At 35.4% G+C, this 25412-nt stretch overlaps 1 protein-coding gene across 1 annotated transcript in view; it reads right to left on the reverse strand.

Moving 5' to 3' along the window:
• The window catches only part of dpa (disc proliferation abnormal), a 52400-nt gene extending 27712 nt beyond the window's left edge, over positions 1-24688 (reverse strand). The window contains exons 1-7 of the mRNA XM_081756970.1: positions 24563-24688; positions 13143-13509; positions 11755-11921; positions 3843-4049; positions 2011-2245; positions 479-721; positions 23-251 (exon numbers count right to left, since the gene is read on the reverse strand). Coding sequence (XP_081613096.1) covers positions 23-251; positions 479-721; positions 2011-2245; positions 3843-4049; positions 11755-11921; positions 13143-13500 — 1439 coding nt within the window. The 5' untranslated portion in view covers positions 13501-13509; positions 24563-24688. The remainder of the gene's footprint in view (positions 1-22; positions 252-478; positions 722-2010; positions 2246-3842; positions 4050-11754; positions 11922-13142; positions 13510-24562) is intronic.
• Positions 24689-25412: the final 724 nt, after the last annotated feature.

The raw sequence follows: 25412 nt of genomic DNA on the forward strand, positions 1-25412 counted from the left end.
AAATTAATTCAAGAGCACCTACCCATCTTCCTGTTCATATAATCTTTTGGTATCCAATTTTCTGAAGTGGATAACATCGATGTGTGTCCTATAAACGGAGCGAACGTTTCTCATGCGTGGATTCACAGGAATAGGCATGGCACGGAAGATTCCAGTAACTGTAACCCTATCGCCTGGCTGAACACTGTCCACAAGATCACCGTACGCGAACAACGACACCGTGTGCGGAGTCTGACCTGGAGGCATGTCGTCTGTAAGCAAAAAAAGAATAAAAGGGCTGCAGCCGTTAATTAGCCAAGACATACGCTGTAGCAGAAAGAAGCACAACTAACTAAAATTAATGAGCTAAAGATGAAGGAACATGAGGAAGGTTACAGTGAAATAACCGATTTCTTTTTATTATTATCTGATGATTTTCAGACAATCACAAGTGTTCAGACCACATTGGACTTTTGAATTACGTGAAACTATACCGTACCTGGAGATTCTTGGAGCTTTATCAGTTGCTTATCAGAGAATTGGCATCTGTTGTGAATAAGGAGAAAGCTATGATTTGTGTTACAGTTCGTGCATACAGTAGGTTCAGTAATGCGGCCTCTGTCAACTTCTGCCGTTGCCGTATTAGAACAAACAGCGCATTTGAAGAAACCTTCTCTCATTTCAGGCATAATATTCGATGTTCGGATTACCATGCCACTTATTGTGATTAGCTGGTCAATGTCTGTAAATGGAAAAGAGTATATTTCACAAAGAATATAAACTCATAATAGCTATAAAAAGCAATATATTCAACATACTTTTAACCATAATACACATTGTATGCAAGTAACATAAACACTATCACAATATTGTTAAATAATATTCCTAAACTTACTGGGGTTGTTCTATAGTTTCTCTGGTAAGCACAATGTAAACACATTACTAAAAAAGTAAACACATATTCGGCATATTACCACAATACATTTTAAAAATAATATATATACTAATACTATACAGCTCAGTTCATGAGCTTGACAGATTCATTCATTCAAAAATCAAGCTGACTCCATTAGTTTTGTATTTAAACAAATAAAACTATTTCCTGTTGGAATTTCAAATAAATAAACAATTCTAAAAATAAGTAATATTTTGATAATATTTAATTAACTCTTCTATATTGCATTGTTCTTATAGATTAGATTGCTCTCTTCAAAAACAGCATTCACATACAATATTATATCCTTTTAAAAGTATAAATTAGTATAAAATGGTCTTCAAGATTGTATCTGGAAGATTATAGCTGAATATACAAACGGAACGAAATATTTGTTAGGTCTGTACTCAGAAACTTAAGCTCCTCTTAAATAAAAGTTAGGAATTTTTAGAAAAACCCTTCCCAAATATTTTTCTAAATCCGATACTGGTTATTTCTATCAAATGGTATTCAAGATTGTGTCCGGAAGATTATTGTTAAATCATTACACAGCTACAGTATAACGGAAATGTCGAAGTACGCTCTGACAGATGTATTGAAAAACGTACGCTCTGATGGATATATTGAAAAACGTAAGTTTAATTATGTGCTAGAAGCTACAGTACTAAGCTCTAAGAAGTGAAACACGGATGACTAAAAAGAAATAATCTAGAGAAGAAAAAAATGTCGATAATTCAGAACGTAAAATAAAGTTATATAGCTTCTAAAACTATCCTCAAATACTACGTACTTTATGTTTACTTTAATTCATAAACCATGTGCTCCATCCATCATGATGGTGAATTCCAGAGCGAAATATGGCATTTAGGTCATGGAATCTTACTTAACTTCAGAATATGCTATAAGAAAGCTATTTAAACAGAAATCATGAAAATGAAAAAAGCCAAAATCTCCAAAATTCTCGTTTTTTCCCAAGAAAGCCTGCTTTTTATGTGCAAAAAACCATCGATTCAAAAAAGCCGGCTTTTTTGCATCTCTAAATTGATGAAACCTTCCCATGAAATAACACTTACTCCCTTATTCACAGCATTCCTTACCTTCTGGATTAAGACCACGCATATTTCTAGTCTTTTCAGCGTTAAATGGCCGAACTTGAATCTGATGTTGAAGCACAGCAGCTGGATACCGTTCAAAGAACAATTCGTTCGCTGCCATATCAAATGCTGGGATCACTTCCTGAGGATAACGGATCAGCTGACGATATAAAGTGTCATCAAAGGCTTCCAAATGAGCACAATTAATACTCAGGTAGGGTTCTTCAACGTTGTGTATCTACAATAAAAGTTTATATTAAACGTTAATTTTTTTTAAAAAAAAAAAATCTGTATTAGTACCTGGCAATCTAAGGGACTTTAAGCACCATTTAAGAGTAAAAATACATGAGTCCAGGGAATCAAACCAAAACGTAGCCTTACCTTAAAAACCCTAAATTTTTAAAAACAGTTTAAACTTCATGAAGGAAACAAAGAGATAAAATTAACATGTGTGAACACATGGACACAGAATTATCAGTGTAAAAACTTGACACTGACTATACAATGTTACGCTATTGCTTGAAATATATACGAGCTTTTTTGTAAGAGTTCAGACTATTTTCCTTGCGAAATATTACTTAAATAATTTTCCATTAAGTTATTAATGATAAGCTAGGCGAAGTTGAACTTCATATTGCTACGGCACTAGAAGAGGATAGGTTGGGCTCTTCCAATCTTACCAGCTATTGACTAACTATAACCGATCAGCTATTGACTAATTGAAACAGAAATAGCCTCAAATTAGGGAACGAGCAGTTTTGTGTCTCCTTTGGAAGTGCAACTTTTGTCCAAGATCTTTTAGCTGATGGTTAGTCATAAGTTAAGAAAACTTAGTAATATTGATGTGAATGACAGCCGACAAATGTCGTTATATTTCTGAACAGAATACTATTTCTGCGTAGGAACAATAATAGAAGAAATCTATGTTTAAATTTTGTATGTATTGTTCATTTAGAGCAGAGTTTTCTTTCAAAATTCTCTTATAGAATATATTGCCAGAGACTGAATGGTTACTTGAAGTCTCAAAATATTCGGAAAAAATTGTTGGCAGCTCAGTGGTAGTGTTAACTCAGCGAGCTGACAAAACGGGTCCGTTTCTATGTTTATCCAGCAATACTTCTGTATTTTGAGTATGTGTGGTCAGAATATTTTCTACAGTACAGTCCAAAGGAAGTCGCTGAAGTTTTGTTGTTCTTTATACAATGATGTGATGAAAAAACTCAACATTCAAAAAGACCACTTCCGCAATATTTGTTGGAAGATTTTGAGAAAGTCTGAAACTTTATACCACAACGAGCATACACCGGTGTGTTATTATTTTCATCTCGCACCGTTAGACTTGTGTAGTAATGTATTTTATTTTAGGGGCAACGTAAATATATTAACACACTTAAAGCCTTAAGAAAATTAGACCGCAGTAAGAATGACTAAAGGTCTGTTATTCCTTTTGTTCCAGAGGAATTAAATGAGAATTGTGAACAAAAAGGAGAGAATATAAAATGGTAATGTATTACAATTAGAAGTCTCATGGTGGCAAAGCATAGAACTGCTTGCTCAGATGACTATTAATGATCATAAATGTTAAATTCCCACATACACATTTAATTTATTAATGTTCCAGATAAAACCGAAATGATTTCACAATGACAATAAGAAGGTGAAAGAATTTCTGAAAGGTAGATTTGCCAAGGCCAACGTAATAAACGTACTATACAAGTACTCGTTTTAAGAAACAGAAAAGTTGTCAGTCGGAAATGCTGGCGATAGAATTTAAATACGTATTACAAAAGTGAAAATGTCAACTTCTTATCATCTACACCTGCTCGCCCACTTACCTCTTCCAATTTTTGTAAATATAACGGTTCGTTAACATCCATTCCTTCAATACGTTCATCAAGTTCTGCTTCTGGATCAATGAACCGGGTAATGAACCTCTTGAACTTATCCTTACACTGGTTAACAACCACGTTTGTACCCCAGACCACCAACTGAGGTCCGCCTTCATCTGCTTCCGGTCGTGGGGTAGCTGGCATGTCAGGCATCTAATGAAACAAGGAACATACAATCAGCAATTAAATACGTTATTTAAATGAAGCGAATACATTGTTCAATATTTCTTAATGTATTATTTTACGTTGTTAAAGACTGCAATATCTATAAATTATTCATGACGTCATAAGCGTGTGACGAACAACTAAACAGCAAACAGCATCTCAGAAATACTGTTGATGTTACTCGCTAGTACAAAGCATTTCGGAAATGTCGACGATTTCACTAACTAGTATTTTGTAAATACGGAAAATTACGGAAATTACGTGGGATCAAAACCACTAAGTGTTCTCTGAAAATCAAAGTGAAATTTCTCACGGGAAACACAAGAGGCTAAACAATTGATCATTAAAGAGCTCCGTGATTTTTTAACGTCCAATGATTATGCAACGAGGCTAAGGAAGAGGATGATGAGATGATAATAGGGTGGAATGCCAAAAAGTGGGAGGAATCAAGAAAACCCCGAAAAAATTAATGCATACGACGTTTGTCCACTTAAAACTAAATGAACATACACAAAATTAGGATAACTATCATTCGCTTGCAGTCTTTAAACGCATACAGTTTAATTAATCGAATCAATTTAATTAACTGAGGAAATTGCCAATACAATGATAGATATGGAAAAAAAAATATTTCAGTTTAACATCCCACGCTTATGTTCGTTAGGCTAAGGGAGACGGATACTAGGGCAAGTGAATGATGGAAGAATTGGTGGAATGATACTATGAGAGGAAACGGGAGTACCCCGCGAAACCCTACGATATGATGATGATCACCACAATGATAGATAACGAAATACCAACTAAATTACCAATTTGACAATAATAACACTCAAAGAAACCATATCTAAAGTTAAGTAGGTAATTTTGCAACGCAAGATTTTGCATATAATCAAGGAGTAAGGAAAAGGGATGGACTGTCAACGATGCTTTTTAATATTGCACTACATAGGTCAAGTTTTAAAAACAGGTTTTGAGCAAGGGAAAATGAGATGACATAAAAGAATTAGAAAGAGTTGGGAAATACGAGGAAATATACAAGGAGGTGAAATCTACGGAACTTCGGATGAAACAAAGGGTATTACGATGGCAGTAGAAAATGAGAATGGAAAAGTAAGCAGCGAGAGAAGTGAAGTCTTAGGAAGATGGAAAGAATATGTTGAGGACATATGGAAGTAGGAATAAACCATGTGATCTAGAAGTTAAAAAATGCAATAAATTCTAACTTTTACGTCCCACGGATATGCCGATTAGGCTAAAGGAGACGGTGATGATAAGAAATGAATAAAATGATGGAATAAAGAAAGTGAGAGGAAACGAGAGAACCCCGAGAAAACCCATGCACACAGTGTTTATCCACTACAAAGCTCACTTGGCCTAAGCTGGGATCGAATCAAGGACCCCATGCCCTAGAAGAAGTAGAAAATTAATTACGCGAGGATGGTAATGGGTTTAGTATTCTTCGGGATGAGTTTGAAAAAGCTATATCCGAGATTAGGAATGGAAGGGCAATTGGGATAGATAATATATCAATTGAATTCATGAAGAATGTGGGGGGACAAAGGCAAGAAAAAATTGTTCCGACTTTGTAATGAAATACACTAAAACAGGAGAATGGCTAAAACACTTCCTGAAGATGGTCATGATGCCGATGGCTAAGAAATCGAACCCAAAGAGATGTTAGGATTATAGAACTATTAGTCTCATATCACATGCAGGAAAAATTTTGCTTTGAATTTTGAACAGGAGGTAGTATGGAAGAACAAATGAAGAAGCTGAGGAGGAACAGTTTGGGTTCAGGAGAGATGGGGGAACAATAGATGCACTTGATTAAGAGCGATCGGTTAAAGGTTTCTAGAAAAAGGGATAGGGAAGTACCGATACCTGATACTGCCGATACCGATACTTTTGAACACATTTCTTATATATTACCAGAATTTTGAGAACAATGTTATAATAGCGTATATTAGATATAAGGCCAAAATTTGACGTACAAAGACAAAAAGCAGAATTTCATACTGCGTTGCATACAAAAAAATATTTCCTCTAAATTTAATCCAGCTTACATACAATGAACTAAAAAGCAGCAAAATACTTATAGTGTAAACTTAATTCTAAGAGTCAGTGATTGATATTTAGAGTGATAATGTACTTTGATAGTTATATTGTACTTACTAGTCTCTATTATATCATATAATGCACTACCGTTACAAATTTTTATTGTTTACAAAATTATGCATGATGAACCAGGTGTTACTGTGTATATCATACAAAAATAAGAGGGTTACTTAAGCGAAGTCGAAAACGATAAAACAATTTATTAACTTTAGTACTTTTAACCAGTGAAAATTTTCTACAAGATACTTTCAACAGTTATATGCATTGTTATGAACTAATTCTTAACCTCCAATTCGGTTTTCGGAATTCACAGTTTTTACAAAAGGATTGTTCATCACATCAAGGAAATCTGTAACACATCCGTCTCGCATAAAAACTGTATCATTAAAAAATGACATACGAGAAACTGACGAAAACTTTCTTGCAATTCTGAAATTAATGTTACTGTAAAGTTATATTTTTTGTAAATGCAAAGTATTACAAAGCCACTTGATTGTAATTGTAAGTCTGAAAAAGTAACAAAAGAAACACAAGAAATAAATTCTATATTCTATTCAAATCTTGTAAAAAGTTAGTAAAAATACAAACTAAAAAAGTCTATTTCAAAAGTTTTATTCATTTGTAATAGTTATGAAATATTTGAACACAATTTAGTAATTTGCCACCATTTGTTACACTATTTTCTAGTAGTTGAAATTCAGTAAACGCAAATCACAATGAAGAAACGTGAGTGCTTCACCTGTTTCAGGTTTCATTCATTACACTTCTTAAATTATCCTAGATATGTCCACCAATACTGAAGAGACGTTCATGTTCAACTGATGATGAGGGAGCACTGAAATATTTCTTCATCACGAGTTGTACAATCCGCAGCAAAAAAACCTGCAACATGAGCATATAAGTTTATTGTGAAACGACGAAGTCTTTTGCTCCAAAATAAGTGTGCAGGGGAGGACGCCGAGGTCTCTCTTGGCGTGATTCGTGCCACTTAGACATTATACTGATTCCCTGGGCTGTTAGGCGTAGTTTCACAATAAACTTACATGCTCATGTTGCAGGTTTTTTTTGCTGCGGACTGTACAAGTAAAGGAAAACTATTTGCATCTGTTTCCACCACGATAGAAGATCATAATTTCTTGGAATGCATTGCATTGTAAGATAAGTGGCGAGTTCCTTTAGGAGAGCTTTGGAGCATTCTTTAACTTGAGTATCCTCTGAAACTTCATCTAAGTTCCAAATATCAAAATGTGTCTTTTTAGCAAAAGAGAGATCATCCGGATCTGAATCAGAAGGTTCTTGTGAAGTAAGAATTAGTTCATTGCGTACCACTGACGACCTTTGAGATGTCTGCAACGCTTCCATTTCATTATAAATCCACAACTTTATTTCATCCTTTCGAATTTCACTTGACACATATTTAAACTTATAACGGGGATCATAGCCATGAGAATATTCTTGTTGCACTTATATTGAGCTAGTCTACTTTGTATTGAACTCAATAATTCGGCATTAATTGTTTTAATCCCAGAATGACGTTCCTCTTGTAAATGTTTCTCTAACGCGGAAATTGATGGGAAAACTTGCTAAATATACGAATGTTGGGCACTCACTACCCTCGTTATTTGCTCCAAAGGTCGGAGCAGGTCCACCAGCTTTTCTGCAAGTGTCCATTGATTTGGAGTAAGTGAGCACGAAATATTCTTGTCAGCACAATACATTACAAATGCTCGTCTTTCTTATGTTATTCTCTCTAACATATAGAACGTCGAATTCCACCGACTGGAAACATACTCAAATAGTTCATGTACTGGTAGTCCTAACTGTTCTAATCTTCGGAATTCCTCTTTAGCTTTGGCAGAATGATGAAAGTGACCGACCAGATTTCGGGACACTCCAATGCGATGAAATCGAATCATTAATAGATAACTATAAAGCAGGCCTGTCCATGAATTGGCTCCCGGAGCCAAAGCGTGAGCGAGCACGAGCGAAGATAAGAACAGGTGAGCACAGGTGCTGCTAGCTTCGCTTCTTCCACTGCATCCGATAAGTGTTGCCAACCATACATGATGGCAAAAAACCTATGGCCAAGCCTAGCCAGAAATTCGCACGATGATAAGCATTGAGCAGACGCAAGCGTGAAATGTGCAGGTGTGCTCTCCCCCTCCCCATTTCGAAAGCAGTGACGCGAAAACACTGCAGGAAATAAAATTGGCACGTTTTTTGGTCGAGGAAGACGCATGATAGAGGTTACAGTTAGCGTTGAAGTAACTAACAAATGAACAAGAAAGAAAGAAAGAAAGAAACTAATATTAAACATGTCATCTTACAGACGTAAAAACGACTGCAAAAATCGGAAACGAATTGTTTCAGACCTTTTTAGCTTGCTTACACAATTCGTGACGTTGTATTACATTAGCACTCGGTCTGTAACTTGTCACTCGCTTCACGTTTGCTAAGTTGTAAATGCCTTTCGTTGCTAGATTGATAGGAGAACGACGGGAGGTTGAAAATAATAATAATAATAATAATAATAATAATAATAATAATAATAATAATAATAATAATGCGTATTATTATTATTATTATTATTATTATTCGGACCAATGGCGTAGGGAAGGGGTGGGCCCGGAGGGGCCGGGCCCCCCCCCAAAGAGGTCCGAAAATGTAGTTTGGTACTTTGATGTTTGTAATTTTTTATATTTTTATGTTTATATATATATATATATATTGTAATTTTTCTATATGTACCTATAACAGCACTTGGGCCCTCCCAAACACACATCCTGGCTACGCTACTGATTCGGACCAAAGAGGGATGAAAATGGGGATTGGAGGAAATTCATAACTAGGAATTGCATAGTTTATACCGCTCACCTAACATTATTAGGGTTATTAAGTGTAGAAGGCTCAGGTGGGCAGGCCATGTAGCCAGAATGGAAGAAATTAGAAACGCTTTCATAATTTTAACTGAAAACCCAATTGGAAGAAGACCACTAGGAAGACCTAGGCGTAGATGGGAAGACAATATTAAGATGGATCTTGCAGAAATAAGAGTACAGAGTAGAAACTGGATCCAGTTGGCTAAGGACAGAAGTTAGTGGAAATATTTTGTAAACGCGGCATTGAACCTTCGGGTTCCATAGGCCATAGAGTTAGTTAGTTATTATTATCTAAAAGAAATGTTCAACTGTTGTTAAGAGACAATTACACAGAAGAACTGAGTTCCGACCAAACACTAATTTGCCGGAAGGAAATTCCAGTGCAGTCCAGCCTACTTTAAGCGTTATCCGTGCAACCCACGTTTCATGTTCAAGACATTGGGAATAATTGTTCGTATCATTCAGTTGGAACGTTTCCTTCCGAATTTACGCTATTACAGTAGACCTACGCTATTACAGTAGGCCTACGCTATTACAGTAGGCCTACAACATTGTGACTTTCAAAATCAGTCAGTAACTATCGAAGAAAGACAAGCGTGTAGCTTCAGTCGTTGAAATGATTTAACATTCTTTTTCACTTTTAACAAGCCACCGGCAAGCTACCAGCCAGGGACAATACATTTTTCCTTATTAAAAAGACACTCCTTGTTAAAAAAAAAAAAAAAAAAGTAATTGCAGTCACTAACGGTCACTCTTAAAAATGAAAAATCTCTTTGGCTCTCTTAATATTTTGTTTGACTCTTTGCGATCAAAGTAACTTTAAAAGTGGAGTAAGAAATGCTATTCTTCCTATTGATAGTGTAATAGTGGCTTCTAATCTCCACAACCAACCCCTTGCTAAGCCTATTCGTACACACATACATGCATAAGCTAATTTTCTGGAGATAATACTTAGATAATTACAAACAAGTGCTACAGTTTTTTTTTTTTTTTTTCGTATCAACAGATTACCTCTTTTCCTAAAAAGCGAAACAACATAATATAACAAACCCACACTCGGATATAACAAACCCACATCCTTCTTTAACAAAAGGAAAGAAAAAAGAAAAAAAGGAACGTACATAGTTTATCATTTGATTGCTGTTACAAGTTTGTATTGTCTATAGTTAACGGTTACCACATTGTAAAAAAACACTTTACACTAAATGGCAATCAGTTACCATACATACTTTTTTTTTTTTTTTTGGTAAGCTAGTGATTACCGCCAAGGTTGACAACACTTCCGCTCCTCTAAGGACGAAACCCGAAGATCCACGAAGCACGAACAATGGTATTTGCCCGTAGAATGCTCGTGAGCGTTCACGAGGAGAGTTTCCACTATCTGCTCGCCGTGGGCAGGGCTGCTATAAAGTATGTATAAAACATGGAATATCTTTGCTTTGGAATCAACTTTAAGTCTAAAAGAAATTAATGAAATTTAAGTGTCACTGTTAATATTAAACAAATTTAAAATAGTTCAAAAAAAGTATAGGTAAATATCTGTTCATTTGCCAATATCGATCTCAATACCGATACTCCCAAAGTGGCCGATATCACCGATACATCGGTACATCCCTAGAAAGAGAAAGAAGTGTATGTGGTATTTATTGATCTAGAGAAAGTTTTTGACCACGTGAATTAGAATTGTTGTTGGAAATTCGAAAGAAGGTTGAGTTGGAATTGAAAGACCGAAGAATCCTAAGAAACTTATATATGAACCAACAAGTGTTAGAATAGGAGAAGAAATAACAGAGGAGAGTGCAATCGGAAGGAGAGTTCGACAGGAATGCTCTCTCTCCCCTACGGTATTTAATATCCATCTAGAAGAGCGATACACCAATCGTACAAATTACACAAGCCGGAAACGTGAAGAAGACTATGCAAGGCTTCTTACTCGATCTACAAACTAGTACGTATCATGTGATTCCATATATTAGAAAACAGATACAAACATAATGAAGACAGGAAATGAATACAATAACTAATTGAAACTTGAAAAGAAAATGGGTGTGTTCAAATTAGTTGCAAGTTTGATTGAAGTGTGAAATTCATGAGAAAAAAATACGACTGGGGTCGACCATCAAGCACGGTTCTCAAATTTAGTCGTAGTGCACTGACTATGCTACTTAGTCCCTCAACAGACTAGCCACACACTTTCATTCTTGAAATCGGCACTCACATCACATGGGCTGCATCGCAACTTTATTCTTTAGTTTATATTAATGAATCCCTATGATGACTGAATTAGAAATGGGATCAATTTTTCTGCACACCACTTCCTCTGAACTGAATGTTATAGTAAAAAAGCGAGACCAGAGACCTGAGAGTCCCATTCTGAACCTACTAGCACTTCTCCACTTTTGAATTTCATTGAATTTGGACTGACAGAAGATACGTATAAAAGAAATTGCTTTCCTCCATTTCTCAAACTGGCTGAAGTAGTTACACGAAAAAAAAAAAAAAAGGTTACACTTCTCACGCTTTGTTAGTTTCGGTAAATATATAAGGCAAGGACAATTTGACATACCAATTCCACGTTTCAGAAAAACTGACATTACATCCTATATTTTCTCCAATACCTACCTTTATCATTAATGCAACTGCAATTGTACAAACCACACAATTAGAAATAAGCTACTCGTACAATTAATAATACTTACAGGGTCAGTAGAGCCCACATTGACCTGACGTATACGCCTGTCACTGCGAATATCGGATCTGAGTCGGATTGGGGTACCTCGCACACCCGACTGTGGTGTTCGTAAGGAAGAAAGAGAACTCGGTGTCCCATAGTTTACCGGTGAACTCAAATCAATCTCACTTAAACCTGAAATAGAATTATACATTATGCAATAAAACAGGTAATTTTCATTTATTCATTTTGTACATATTACTAATATATGTTATGTAGCAGAATCTTCACCTCAAGAGCCCGATTCTAGTACCTGCTTTTAAGATTGCTCGTTAAATTCAATCATTGCATTGCATCCTTAGATCATTTACAAAGTACATGGCAGTGGAATTTGTCAAGTTGTATTATTAGTAAAATTAGTAATTACTTTTCGCCACAATATCAAAGTGTCCAATTAACACATACTGTCAATAGAAGGAAAATATTGCATCCAATCATTAAGTTAATACGAAAACCGTTTCGACAAGTCCTGTCGCCCTTTTCAAATGAAACCTCCAAGTATAGAAGAGAAATTTCCTAATTTTACATTCTTATTGTATTCTCATCCATTGTAAAATTGTTAAATCCTATCCTTTATGAAAATCCTGTAGAATAAGGCGAAAGAACTAGAAAATAATTATGTGTACAAACATCTATTTACAAACCACGTAATTTTTAAAACTACCCCACCATGTTCTGCATATTGCTTATTTACTAGCTAGGGTTATATTATACATGATCCAGTAGTAATATAGCGATACAGTACTATGTACAGTACGCAGCAAAAAAACTTGCAACATGTGCATGTAAGTTTATTGTGAAACTACGCCTAACAGTGCAAGGAATCAATATAACATCTAACTGGCAAGAATCATGCCAGGAGAAACCTCGGCGTCCTTCCCTGCACACTTATTTTGGAGCAAAAGACTTCGTCGTTTCATAATAAAATTACATGCTCATGTTGCAGGTTTTTCGCTGCGGACTGTACAATTTCGGTACGAAGTGTCCAAGAAACCACCGACTACTGTAAAATATTTCGAACGTTTTGTTTTCTTGGACACTGGCATCAGCACAAACCTAGTAAAGGATTTATCTTTATAAGGCTTACCTTACAAATAAATTTTCAGAAGTGCATTATAATCAGAAAATCTAACTGCAGTTTCCACATGCCATTTATCACATGATCACATGCAACTTAGAATCAAACTTTCACATATTTCCTTTGAAATCCCTTGTAATCTTTCATTAACGATTCCGGTGCGAAATGCCATTTAAACATCAGGACCCGGAGCTTTGGTAATAAACAAACAACAATTATTTCTGGAAAGAAAAAGTTTTCTTTAACATTTACTTAAGAAAAATAAAATACCAACTTACCAAAACCAGCCTCTCCTAGCGGACTTGTAACTTGAATATCTCCTGGAGCCGGAGAGCTTGGAGGTAATGACGCTAATTCAGACGAATCGGCGATAACATCATGCTCCGTAGACACTTGTTGTTGTGCTCCCCAGCGCACCGGAGTAGTGGCCGGTGATCGCCTTGTACTTCTTCGAGAAGGTGTGGTCGCGGGAGATTGCCTCGTGCTCCGTCGTGATGGCGTCGTTGGTGGAGGGGACGACGCAGGAGAGCTTCCTCGACTGCGGCTCTTCTTCGCTGGTGTCGTCGATGAGTCCTCCTCTCTCGATCTCCCACGACGTGAGGGCGTTCTTGGAGTACTTGGAGCTGGGCTCGGCATTCTTATTCACTTGAGGAAAAGAAGATTTATAAGTTACTTCATGAAATTAAATTATAATGCCAAAAAAAAAAAGTTTTTATCAACATTTTCTGTGTTTTTAACATAATTACTGTAGTATAAGATTTTATCCAACTTTACTTTTCAATATTTTTTTCATCTTCTCTATCGACCAAATTTTCTTTAATTTTAGATACATTCTCATCTCCGATAAAAAACATTTTATTAATCCGAATGCAAACTCTATGAGGATAAATGATAATCGAGTGACATGATGAAAGTGGGAGGAAAAGGAGAACCCCGAGAAACCTCATGCGCACGATGTTTGTCTATAACAAAGCAAACTGCGGGAGCTGGGATCGACCCAGGAACTAGCACCAGATGTGAGCCACCACAGCATCACAAGGTAATTCCATAGTTTGTGTATGATCATTGGAGTTCGAACATGAGTCCTTAAATGGTATTTTAACTAGAGATATCATTTTAAACATACGTACAAAATTTAATAAGACACGATTTTATCCCCCCTCCCCCCAAAAAAATACAATTTGAGCTGGTATTTCCAGAACCCTGATTCACAAACAGATGTTGGAAAAGTACTTTATTCCAACGTAAGCCATCATCTGCCAAAAATTGTTATTGGGTCAATCCAAACCAAATCGACCATTGATAGTCGCGGACTTTTTTTTTTTAAGTTAGTACTTCACGAAGTTGAAAAAAAAAAAAGGCATTCACAAAGTTTCTAGGTTAAGTTTCTTTGTAGCGAATATTTTGTATAGGCGCGTCAGTGTATTTTGCACGATAGAGGTTTGCGTGAAACTCCGTAACTTCTTTGCTTTAAAGATATTGTATTAAAAAAAAATTAAATACAGTATAACTCTTGTATATTAGACTGTTATTTTTTTCTGAATGCTTTAAATTAGTGAAAGTAGTACCTATAATGAAAAATGGAAATAAGTCTTCTGTTAATAACGATAGACCAATTCAGGGGCGGATCCAGCACAGACTTCTGAGGAGGGGGTGGAATACTTTTTTTTTTTTATGCCTCCACTTCCCCCTGCCTTGGCCGATTACTTTCGGACTTATTTATGGCAGACGCAACTGCCTCTTGCCTTTATTCTCTCTCTTATACTTGATGTTTCTTTATTATCTCCCTGTCTTTTCGGCTGTCAAACCTCAGCAGATTGAGGTGAGGCACATTTCTTTTCAGCATGGCACCTAATATTTAAAACCATGCCCTTATATTTCTTTTTTTTTTTTTTTTTGTTGTTGTTTTTGTTTGTTTGTTTGTTTTATTTTCCTTTATTTAACCTTTTACATGCAGAAAATAACCTGAAAGAAGAAAGAAAATAATTGATTAATACATAATATAAATGATTGGAAAGCAGCGCATTCACCACCCTGAAAAGTAAAAATTTAAAAAGAAAAAGATAAACAAAACACAGTGTAAAAAACATCTTCTCATTTGGTGCGAACTTTCTTGTAGTTTCTTCTTTCTTCTATGATTCTCTAAGCTTTTATCACACTGTTTCTCATATGTGTTTATTACACTAACACGCACAACACTGACACACACACAATGTTAATAGGGGTTCTAGAAATAAAAACGACACAAATAAATAAATAAAAAGAAACGTAAGTTTGTACTATAGTTCTGAGTGTAAAACTTTAAGATTGTTTCTATTAGAATTTGATTTTTTTTTTATTTAATTGTATCTTTTCAAAGTGCTATTTGTTCAAATTCTAATGTTAGAATACTGCAACGAAAGACAGGTCACTTACAAGGCACCAAATAATAACATTACCACATATACAACAAAGGGATGTCCACAGGGATCCATATGCGGTCCAACGATGTGGGACATCGTTATCGAACCATGCCTAAAAACACTGGAAATTACGGAAGACACGGAAGGAGTAGTCGGCTATGCAGACGATATCGCAATAGTCGTATCAGCACGATCAAGAGACGAAATTGAGAGGAAAGGGAACCAAGTCTTACACACGCTTCAAAAATGGTGCGAAATAAATAAACTGAAACTATCAGGAAATAAAACTAAATACACGATATTCGGGCAATCTATACAAAGAGATCCAATATTAAAGATTAACAACCAAAAAATTGAACGAGTGAAAGAATTCAAGTATTTGGGAGTATGGATTGACGATAAACTGAATTATGCTAAACATGTCGAAAACGTAACTGACAAAGGAAAGAAAGTTGCACATAAAATACTTACAATTGCAAGAAAAGACTATAAGATACCCAAAAAGGCCCTACAAACGTACAACAATGCTGTAATAATGCCAACACTAAAATACTGTGCCAGCATCTGGGCTCACAGAATATTTGCAAATAAAAAATTAAGGGAACAAATAAACAGAGTTCAGAGAGGAGTTATAATTAGAACAATAGGAATAATCAAAACACTACCGATAGAATCCTTACAGGTGCTTGCACTAGAAGAACCAATCCACTACCAAATACTAAGAGAAACTGTAAAACGATGGAAAACAAATAATGAAACTATAAAAATAACAGAGATTCTAGGTACAAATCCGAACAACGAAGATGAACTAAATATGTTCATAGAAAGAAAATGGCAGGAGGAATGGTACACCACAACAAAAGGAGAAAAGCTCAAAGAATACATACCAACTATCAAAGTAAGGAAAGAAATTGGTGAAATAAAGAAGGAAACTATGGAAGCGCTGTCGGGACATGGACCCTTCAAAACGCATTTGAAAAGATTAAATATTGAAAATGACGAAATGTGTTCATGTGGAGAAATCCAAACACCTGAACACGTAAGATGGAATTGTGAAAATTACGTAACTAGTGAAGAAATAAGGAATCTCAGAGATGAACTTAGTGATGAAGATTGGACTAGCTTACGGCAGGATAAAACAAAATTCGATAACTTTCAAAAAATAACAGAGCATATAGTGAGAAACCTATGGAATGAACGAACCCAACGAAGAAGGGGTGGAATACTGCTACTTTTAAGAGGTCCAAACTCTGGGATTGGTTTTATTTATATATATATAAAATAAGAACGTTTCTTCTGGGGAGAGGGGGGGCGATCGCCTCGATCACCCCCCCCCCCTCGGATCCGCCACTGGACCGATTTCACTGGTTCCAGTTGTATCTAAAGTTTTTGAAATTGTTTTGAATGAACAGATTGTTGACTATTTTGGACATAATTTATTTAGTAATTCTCAATTTGACTAAAGATCCAGATTAGGTACTGTTAAGGGTGCTGTCTCATTTTTGGTAAATTGCATTTCTGGGTTGGACAGTAAAAACTTTGTTCATGTAAAATTACATGATCTGTCAAAAGCATTTGATACGATGTCTCATGATATTTTGTTACAAAAACTACAATTCTACGGTTTTGATAATACAACTCTGTCACTTCTTCATTCGTATTTAATTGGCCGATATCAGAGTTGTTTATGAAGGGAAAGAGTCTAACCTGTTGGCCACGGAGTGCCTCAGGGATCTATTCTTGGTCCGATTCTTTCTGTTATTTATATTAATGACATAACATACAATGTCGCATCACCCTTCGTTAATAGTTATTTATTTGCTGATAATCTCAATATTTGTGTTAACTCACGACATAAACACGCAGTTCAGTCTATATTAAACATCACCTCAGATATGAGTAAATCCATACGAAGTGATCCTGAGGTGCTTGCTCATTCATTTCCGAAAATTATAAAAAATTGAGTGTGATGAACCTTGTGTGTGAGAAGGTCAAAAACATCATTCACGTTGTCGTATTTACAAGTGTTCCTGAATGGTGGCCAACTTTGTTGTCGGTGGAGTGCCGATTTTTGCATTTGCAAGCGTTTACGAAAATTACAGTTGCTCAGGACGTACGAACCAGACGAACAAAAAACAAAAACGAATGTTCACAGGAGAGACTGAGGTACACGGAGAATGTAAACTTTTGCGTCTAAATAAATATGCTGGGTTGCAGACCAATACATGAAATCACCAAACTACAGAAAATTACACTTTTAAAGGGGCTGTATTTTGGAATGGGATAAAGTGATGGGTTCGTAAGTTTCGTGTTGAATACTATTACATGTAAAGAGTCTACTGAAATATCTACGGCTATGATACTAGTGGCACCGTAGATTTATGGGTGTCCGAAAGTTGAAGTTTGTGATTTTGATGCCATTTTTGGGGCGTAATATCTCAGGGCAAAGTGCTAAAAATTGCTGCTTATGCCACAAAGTAATTCTGTATGTGAATAAACTACTGCAAGAAATCATGACTGATATTAGTGAGGACATGGTAAAAACGGGAAGAAAGCACGTGCGTGACAATGGTTGTAGCCCGGAAAAAAATAAATGTTTGAATACGTTTCATGCTAGATCTCAAAAACTAAGCATGGTGTAGCAATTAGGCCCGGTTTTATTTGTGTTCAGTTGTGTAAAAGCTTGCGAGTGGCGTTCGTTTCATCTTTCTAGCTCCATAATCATTGCCACGTCTATATGATAAGGAGGTTAGCTCCTCCTTGCGCTCACGACACACATCGTCGAACTGGACCGCAGCATTAAGGCATCTAATGTATCATGAAAATATCATTGAAATCCAATCAGAGTTACAGAAGTTAATATGTTCACAAAGTTGCGTCAGATAGGATAAACTAGTCTTTGGCTAGCTGGCAACTCCGCCCCCAGACCCCCGCGTTTGGTCGGCCTATAGCCTCGAATCTCTGAAACCTACAATTCTATCAAATTTCAAGTTTCTTTTCGTACTTCAACTATCTAAAACATAAGATCTTGTGTCACAAGAAAACACCATTTAAGTAATATGGAATTACTTCATCCACCCAAAAGATACCTTAAAAACTAAAAATATTCACTTTTGGCAACTTTCCTGTTGGTTAATTCCGGAAGTATACAATCATGCCAAATTTCATCATTCTAATCGTGTCGGAAGTGCTAAACATTTTGGGATGTATAAGATGTCCCATATAAATAACACTGAGAAAACTTTTCAGTTTCCCATAAAACCTCTCTACGGCTGAACTTTTATTTCTGGTGATTTACTTAAGTATCGCTAACGGAAACGTGCAAGCATATCAAATTTCAAGTTTTCAAGCCAATCCCAAGTACCTAAAATATGAGATTGTAAGTCCAAAAAGGACTCATTTAGATAACAGAATTTCTACATCCCCTCTTAGACCCCCTAAAAATTAAAAATATTAACTTTTGGCAATCATTCTGTGGGTTAGTACTTGAAAGCTACAAGCATGCTAAATTTCAACTTTCCACGTCAACCGGAAATACCTCTTTATTTTATGCCAGTTCATGTAGTTTTTTATATAATAAGGATAGATATAACGCAACCTTTTCAACATATTAACTTCCGTCACTGAGATTGGATTTGAATGTCACTTTGTTGATACATTAAGTGCCTTAATACCGCGGTCTAGTTTGACGATGGGTGTCGTGGGTGCAAGGGGGAACAATCTCCTTACCATACAGACGTAGCAATGATCATGGAGCTAGAAAGATGTAACAAACACCACTCGCAAGCTTTTAAACAACTGAACACAAATAAAACCGGGCCTAATTGCTGCATCATGCATAGTTCGTGAGATCTAGCATGAAACTTAATCCAAACATTTAATTTTTTCCGGGATACAACCATTGTCACGCACGTGCTTTCTTCCCGTTTTTACCATGTCCTCACTTTTTTCTCCGTGTAATATCAGTCATGATTTTTTTTGCAGTAGTTTATTTACATACAGAATTACTTTGTGCCAAGCAGCAATTTTTAGCACTTTGCCCTCCTGGGATATTACGCCCCAAAAATGGCATCAAAATCACAAACTTCAACTTTCGAACACCCATATATCTATGATGCCAGTAGTATCATAGCCGTAGATATTTCAGTGGACTCTTTACATGTAATAGTATTCAACACGAAACTTATGAACCCATCACTTTATGCCATTCCAAAATACAGCCCCTTTAAAAGTGTACTTTTCTATAGTTTGTTTGGTGATTTCATGTATTGGTTTGCAACCCAGCATATTTATTTAGATGCAAAAATTTATATTCATCGTATAACTCAGTCTCTCCTGTAAATATTCGTTTTTGATTTTTGTTCACCTGATTCATACGTCCTGAGCAACTGTAATTTTTGTAAACGCTTGCAAATGCAAAAATTGGCACTCCACCGACCACAAAGATGGCAGTCATTCAGAAATACTTCACGTACGAAAACGTGAATGATGTCACCTTCTCATACACATGGTTCGTCACACTCAAATTTTTATAATTTTTGGAGATGGTCGAGCAACCATTTTTGGACCACTTCAGATGGATTGACCCATATTAAAGACTGGTGTGTTTCCAACTTGCTTTATTTATTTGGTAAGATCAAATATTTGATGCTTACCTAGAATAACAAAAATTCAAATGCAGAACTTAAAAAATATTCCGCTCCTTTTGTTTTTTTTTTTTTTTTTTAATTGATAATCAATTGAACTGGGACGACCATATCCTTAAAGTGGAACACAGAGCAAGTAAAGGAGTTTATCTAATACGTAGATTAAGATTGTGCGTAAGTTTAAAGGTACTTAAACTGCTTATTATGCGCAAATTCACAGTCATTTAAGTTATGGCACGATTCTTTGGGGTCATCAGTCCCCCATCAAAAGCCTATTGAAAATACAAAAGATATGTGTGAGATCGATGCTCGGTCTCCCTAGTCATGAACACTGTAGGTGAAGCTTCGTTAAATTAGGAATTAGCATATGACAGTACCTGCAATTTTCATATACCAATGTTTGCTTTACATCAAGGAAAACAATCATATTTACAATGAATTGGAGTACTCTCATACTATCAAACTAGAAACAGGAACAGTTTAGGATTACTTAGATGTGAATATAGTAAGACAGAAAAAAAAAAAAAAACTTTTACTATATGTCAGTTAAATTTTATAATTTTCTTCCTATATTTTTAAGAAAACTTCCATTTCTGGCTTTTAAAAAACAAATACAGAAATTACTTATTAATAATTGTATATATGTACCGTGTTATGCAAAAGTGAACTAAGCGCCAAACTTTGAAAATCCACGTAAATGCTACGATTGGTTCCTGATAAGCATTAGAACATTTTGCACAATCGAAAAGGGAGGAAAACCAACAAATTTCCAAAAAAAGAGACATAATTTCACTTTTGATTACGGCTACATTAATGCTGGACATCAATCTTTATACGTAATTTTCTCAAAAGTAAGAAAGTGGCGCTTAGTTCGTTTTCGCAGGACACGGTACATATAGTGTTGAGGAATTTTTTGAACTCAAAATTGATAGTTATAATATTTCCGTCTATTATACAGTGATCTTTGTTTATATTATGGTTTGTCATATATGTAACACTAAAATCTTCAACTTTTATCTATCTATTTCTGACGATTGTAATAGATGTGATGTTCTCAATGTTTCTGCAATAAAATGTATTATCATTATTATTAACATCATGTTTTATGTCCATATTGTATGTACTTTAGTAATTCGAAAATAAAAGCTTTGAATATTGAAGTTTGGAATGTAACAATCTTCAATTAACACTTTTTAATGAAATTACTGAGAATTACCTTCATTTCTTTTGTCTGGATAGAGGCTATATTGTATGCAACTTTCCACAATAGTTTCAGCTCTGAGCAGCATATCCTCATCTTTTAAACACCGTGATTTTTTCTAAAATCGGGTATTTTCAACATCAAATATCTCAGAAGAGACAAACGTGAAAAATCCCGAATTTGCAAACAATAGACGATAGTTGTGTAGTAACAAGTAGTTAAAATTCAATCACTGAGACTTTGCTAGGTCCTGAGTTATTAGCGTTTTAATGACGTGAAATATGTGATTGGTTTGTGTCAATTTTGTTCCAGAATTTAATTACAAATTAATACTACAATACCAAACTATAATTTGAACTTGGTACTTTTCTTTGCATAGCTTAAATAAAAGAATTTTAGGCCGATAAATCATGAAAACTACGACCAGTTAATAACATCTACTGTATATTTTCCATCCTATTGAGATGTCTTCATTACAATGAGCTGGCGATGCGTATTTCACAATTTCACCACAGAAATAAATACAAAATCACACAATACAAAGTTAGAAAGCCCCTGGAGAAGTATTCTCTGGTTGGATCAACATGTTTGTCAACTTCGCTAAAATTGAACTGAATTGTCAATCATTTTCCATTCATCTTACATCAGTCTCTTCCACTGAGGATAAAGTTGCGCTATTATTTCCCTTACGCGAGTATTAAAGAATGAATTGACAATCTGGTTGTCGAACTTCAGTATCTTTGTTTTGTATAGTTATCTTAAGTGCATTTTACGTAGATGACTAGTTTCAATTTAGCTGGATCTAACGTCAAACTGTAGGTTCACGTTTCCAACTCCAATAATCTCCTGATTGAAAAGCGACATACGACTTCAAACCAATAATAAACACTAACTACTGTGTGTGCTCTGGGGATTCTAATAATGAGGTTCACTCGAGCCGACGGTTCTACCAAACCAGAAAGTGACAGTTAAAATATGATATGAAACATTTTTGTGAAGTAATTAGAGTGTGAATCAGGGTTGGCAAAAACCATGGTTTTTATTGAAAAAACCAAAAAAAAAGTTTTTTTTTTTCCTTTGTTTAAACCAGGTGTTATTGGTTTAAATAATTTGCTCTATGTATTTATATCACATATGAACAGAAATAAGTTTGTTTCTCCTTGGTGTTATTATGAAACAACCGCGTTTTGTTGGAAGGGGTTACATAACGCTTAAAGCGGAATCCAACCGCTTCTCGGCTTACATCCGAGGGAAATTTTCGTTCATTTGGACTTCAAACTGGGACTAATTGGCCACAACTGCGATACGTCTGCCGACTCACTCACGAAGGACTCCTGATAAAAATACGTTGTACTGATCTTTACATACTTGTTAATATAATTGTCAAGAGTCATTTCAGGACAAAAAGATAAATAGTTGAACAAGTGAAACCATACAGATTTACATATGGACAATTTCAAAATACTGCAGAGTATAGAAGAACTAATTTAGTCCAAGTTAGTTCACTACGATTTTTATTAGTCCAAGTTAAAGAAATACGACGACTTAATTGGCGTATCAGTACGAAACCGTGAATAAAGATACGAATTATTTGAGTCTACTTTGACCCATTTATACATAAATAGATATCAAAGATACTTCTGATTTCAATAAATGCCTCTCGTGCGGTTTGTGTAACTTCCCCCTCCCATTTCGATGTATTTTTTCAATAGTAAACATTATTAGAACGAAACAATATTTAGATTTTTTCTTTGATTGCAACCGCATAATAATAATAATAATAATAATAATAATAATAATAATAATAATAATAATAAATAAAAAAATCACATAAGAAACATTCATGAACTTATACAAAAAAAAAATGCTTTTGTAGTATAATCTCTGAGTAATGAATGGGGAATTTAGGTCTGAATATAATACCAATAATATACGGGAGTGAAACGTGATAACCCACAAATGTGCATCCATTAAAGATTTTACGAACATTTTTCGCTTTTTGGTTTAAACCAGTTGTTTTTTATATTTAAAGAAAGAAAAAAAAAACAGCTGGTTTAAACCAGCCAACCATGGTGTGAATGAATTACTGTCAGTGAACAGCATATTTAAAATCAATTTTGTCTGATAGTAAAATTATCGTATGCGCTCGTTTAAGTCTATGCCCCCAACGATGACGTGTCTGCTCCTATGGGTGCACACTCTCGCTACGGCTCGGGCACCTCGGCTGCGCTCCTGCCCTGACTCGGTTAGATAGCATTCATGCTTTTTAGTGGTCACCTAGCACAAGTTGATTCCTGTTTTATGCTATCCATCGACACTGTATTGAAACTGAGCAATCCTGAAAACCTGCAAGTAGTAATGAACTTCCTCATTTAGTGCATGCTCTGCTAAAAGAAATACAAAGCTCTAACTAACATAACCTGAATATGTAAGAAATGTCAAAATTTGATAGATCCATCTGCTGGAGTAATAGTGCTAGGTGCTCATTCTAAGCTAGTATTGAATTTATTCTGCGTGAGCCCAGGGCGAAGCACCAAGTCCCTAGAGATTCAGTAGAGTGCAGGCGCGTTAACGAGGGTATGTATGTATATGAAGGCTATTTACTAGCTAATACGACTATTTGCTTTCACGTTAAAAATAGTAATTCTGTCCATATCTGGTATGGAATCTTAACTGAGAAAGCAATAAAAATTTGCCATGTTTTCTTTTCTGCCAATACATTTATAATCAACATTCATAACCAAGTAACTGACATTACTTGAGCAGTTTAACCAAATTTTGATATTTCTTACTTTTCAAGTTAGGTTAAAGCTTTAAAAAAAAAAAAAAAAAAAAAAAAAAAAGCATACAATAAATGAGGAGTTCCATTACTACTTGCAGATTGACTTCTGGAGGCCTCAGTATAAATACAGTGTAGATGTATAATCCACGAACCAATTTCAATTTGTGTTAGGTGGCCATTAAAAAGCACGAATACCAACAGGGCAAGAGCGCAGCAGGGAGCGATAGCGAGGGGGTGCATCTGTAGGGAGCACGCGCGTCAGCGACAGCATACCCTTAAACAAGGGCAGTGGAAGAGTGCACACATACAATACTTTCACTACACTCTCATTCTTTACGAAAAATGTTTCACATCGTATTTTACCTATAATTTTCTATTTGGTAGAATAGTCTGATTGAGTGAACCCGGAACATATATTTAACTTTATTATGTGCTAAGCGCAATCTTATTTTAACAATATGCAGATGATCTCCAAAATATTATCTCACATTCTGAATTAAACTCCGGATGCTGTCTCAGGCTACTAATCCCTGCGGCACTCAAGATTTTAATTTCTAGATCTCTTACATTCAACCTCAAATCTAGTGAACATTGTCTAATGTAATTCTGAATCAACATGTATTTCAAAAGACAACAAAACATGTAAAAATAATGTTAAATAACTTACCTACAGTTATCACTAATACACCACAATAACAGCTTGTCAAAAACGCGGGAATCTATCGCGCGCGGAATGAGTAACCCAGTGGTATCAGGTCACATACAGTAAGATTCGCTATTATTAAGAAATGGTATTACTAAATAGAGAAAGTCTGTAACGTCACGTACTAAATTCAGGAAATCTTTTGTGCCACTCTGCAAAAGACTGGAGTAAACTTTACAAAACTACTTTAGATGATACTCTTATGGAGACACGGGAAATCACACTCGATTAAATTTAAAAAATGAAAACAAACTTCTCTAATCTTAAGCTAAACTAACACTAATCTACCCCCTGTAGTATACTCTAAAAAGCGATTCTATTTATCGATTGGATCAGAAGCGTGTATTGTAATGTTTACCGTAAAACTGTACTATTACTATTGTGTCTTCGGGCCTTATTTCGTACCAGCATTTCCAAAAATTTCATTATATACCTAAACGCAAATCAGGCAAAAATCAATTATAACTGTTAAACCTACTGTCGCAAAATGACACGCAGATTTTACGTTGCGTTGACATAAACTTTACGATATCAGGCGGATCGTCTTATCTATCACAATCAGTGGCGTATTTACGATTTTGTTTCGGGAGGGGCTTTGCTAACTTTCGGGGGGCTTTGCCTGAAAATGTGAAAATTCTGCAAGATATTTCATATACTTTACTATAGTAAGTAAGATTTCGGGGGGGGCTTAAGCCCGGAAGCCCCCCTAAATACGCCACTGATCACAATATCGTTTCAAATCGTGAAACAAATATTTTAGATCTGTATCGTCATAAAGTTCTTCCCACTATAAATATCTTCAGTTGCGTATCCT

Source organism: Thermobia domestica, chromosome 1 (assembly GCF_964235325.1).
Source record: "Thermobia domestica chromosome 1, izTheDome1.hap1.1, whole genome shotgun sequence".
NCBI lineage: Eukaryota > Metazoa > Arthropoda > Insecta > Zygentoma > Lepismatidae > Thermobia > Thermobia domestica.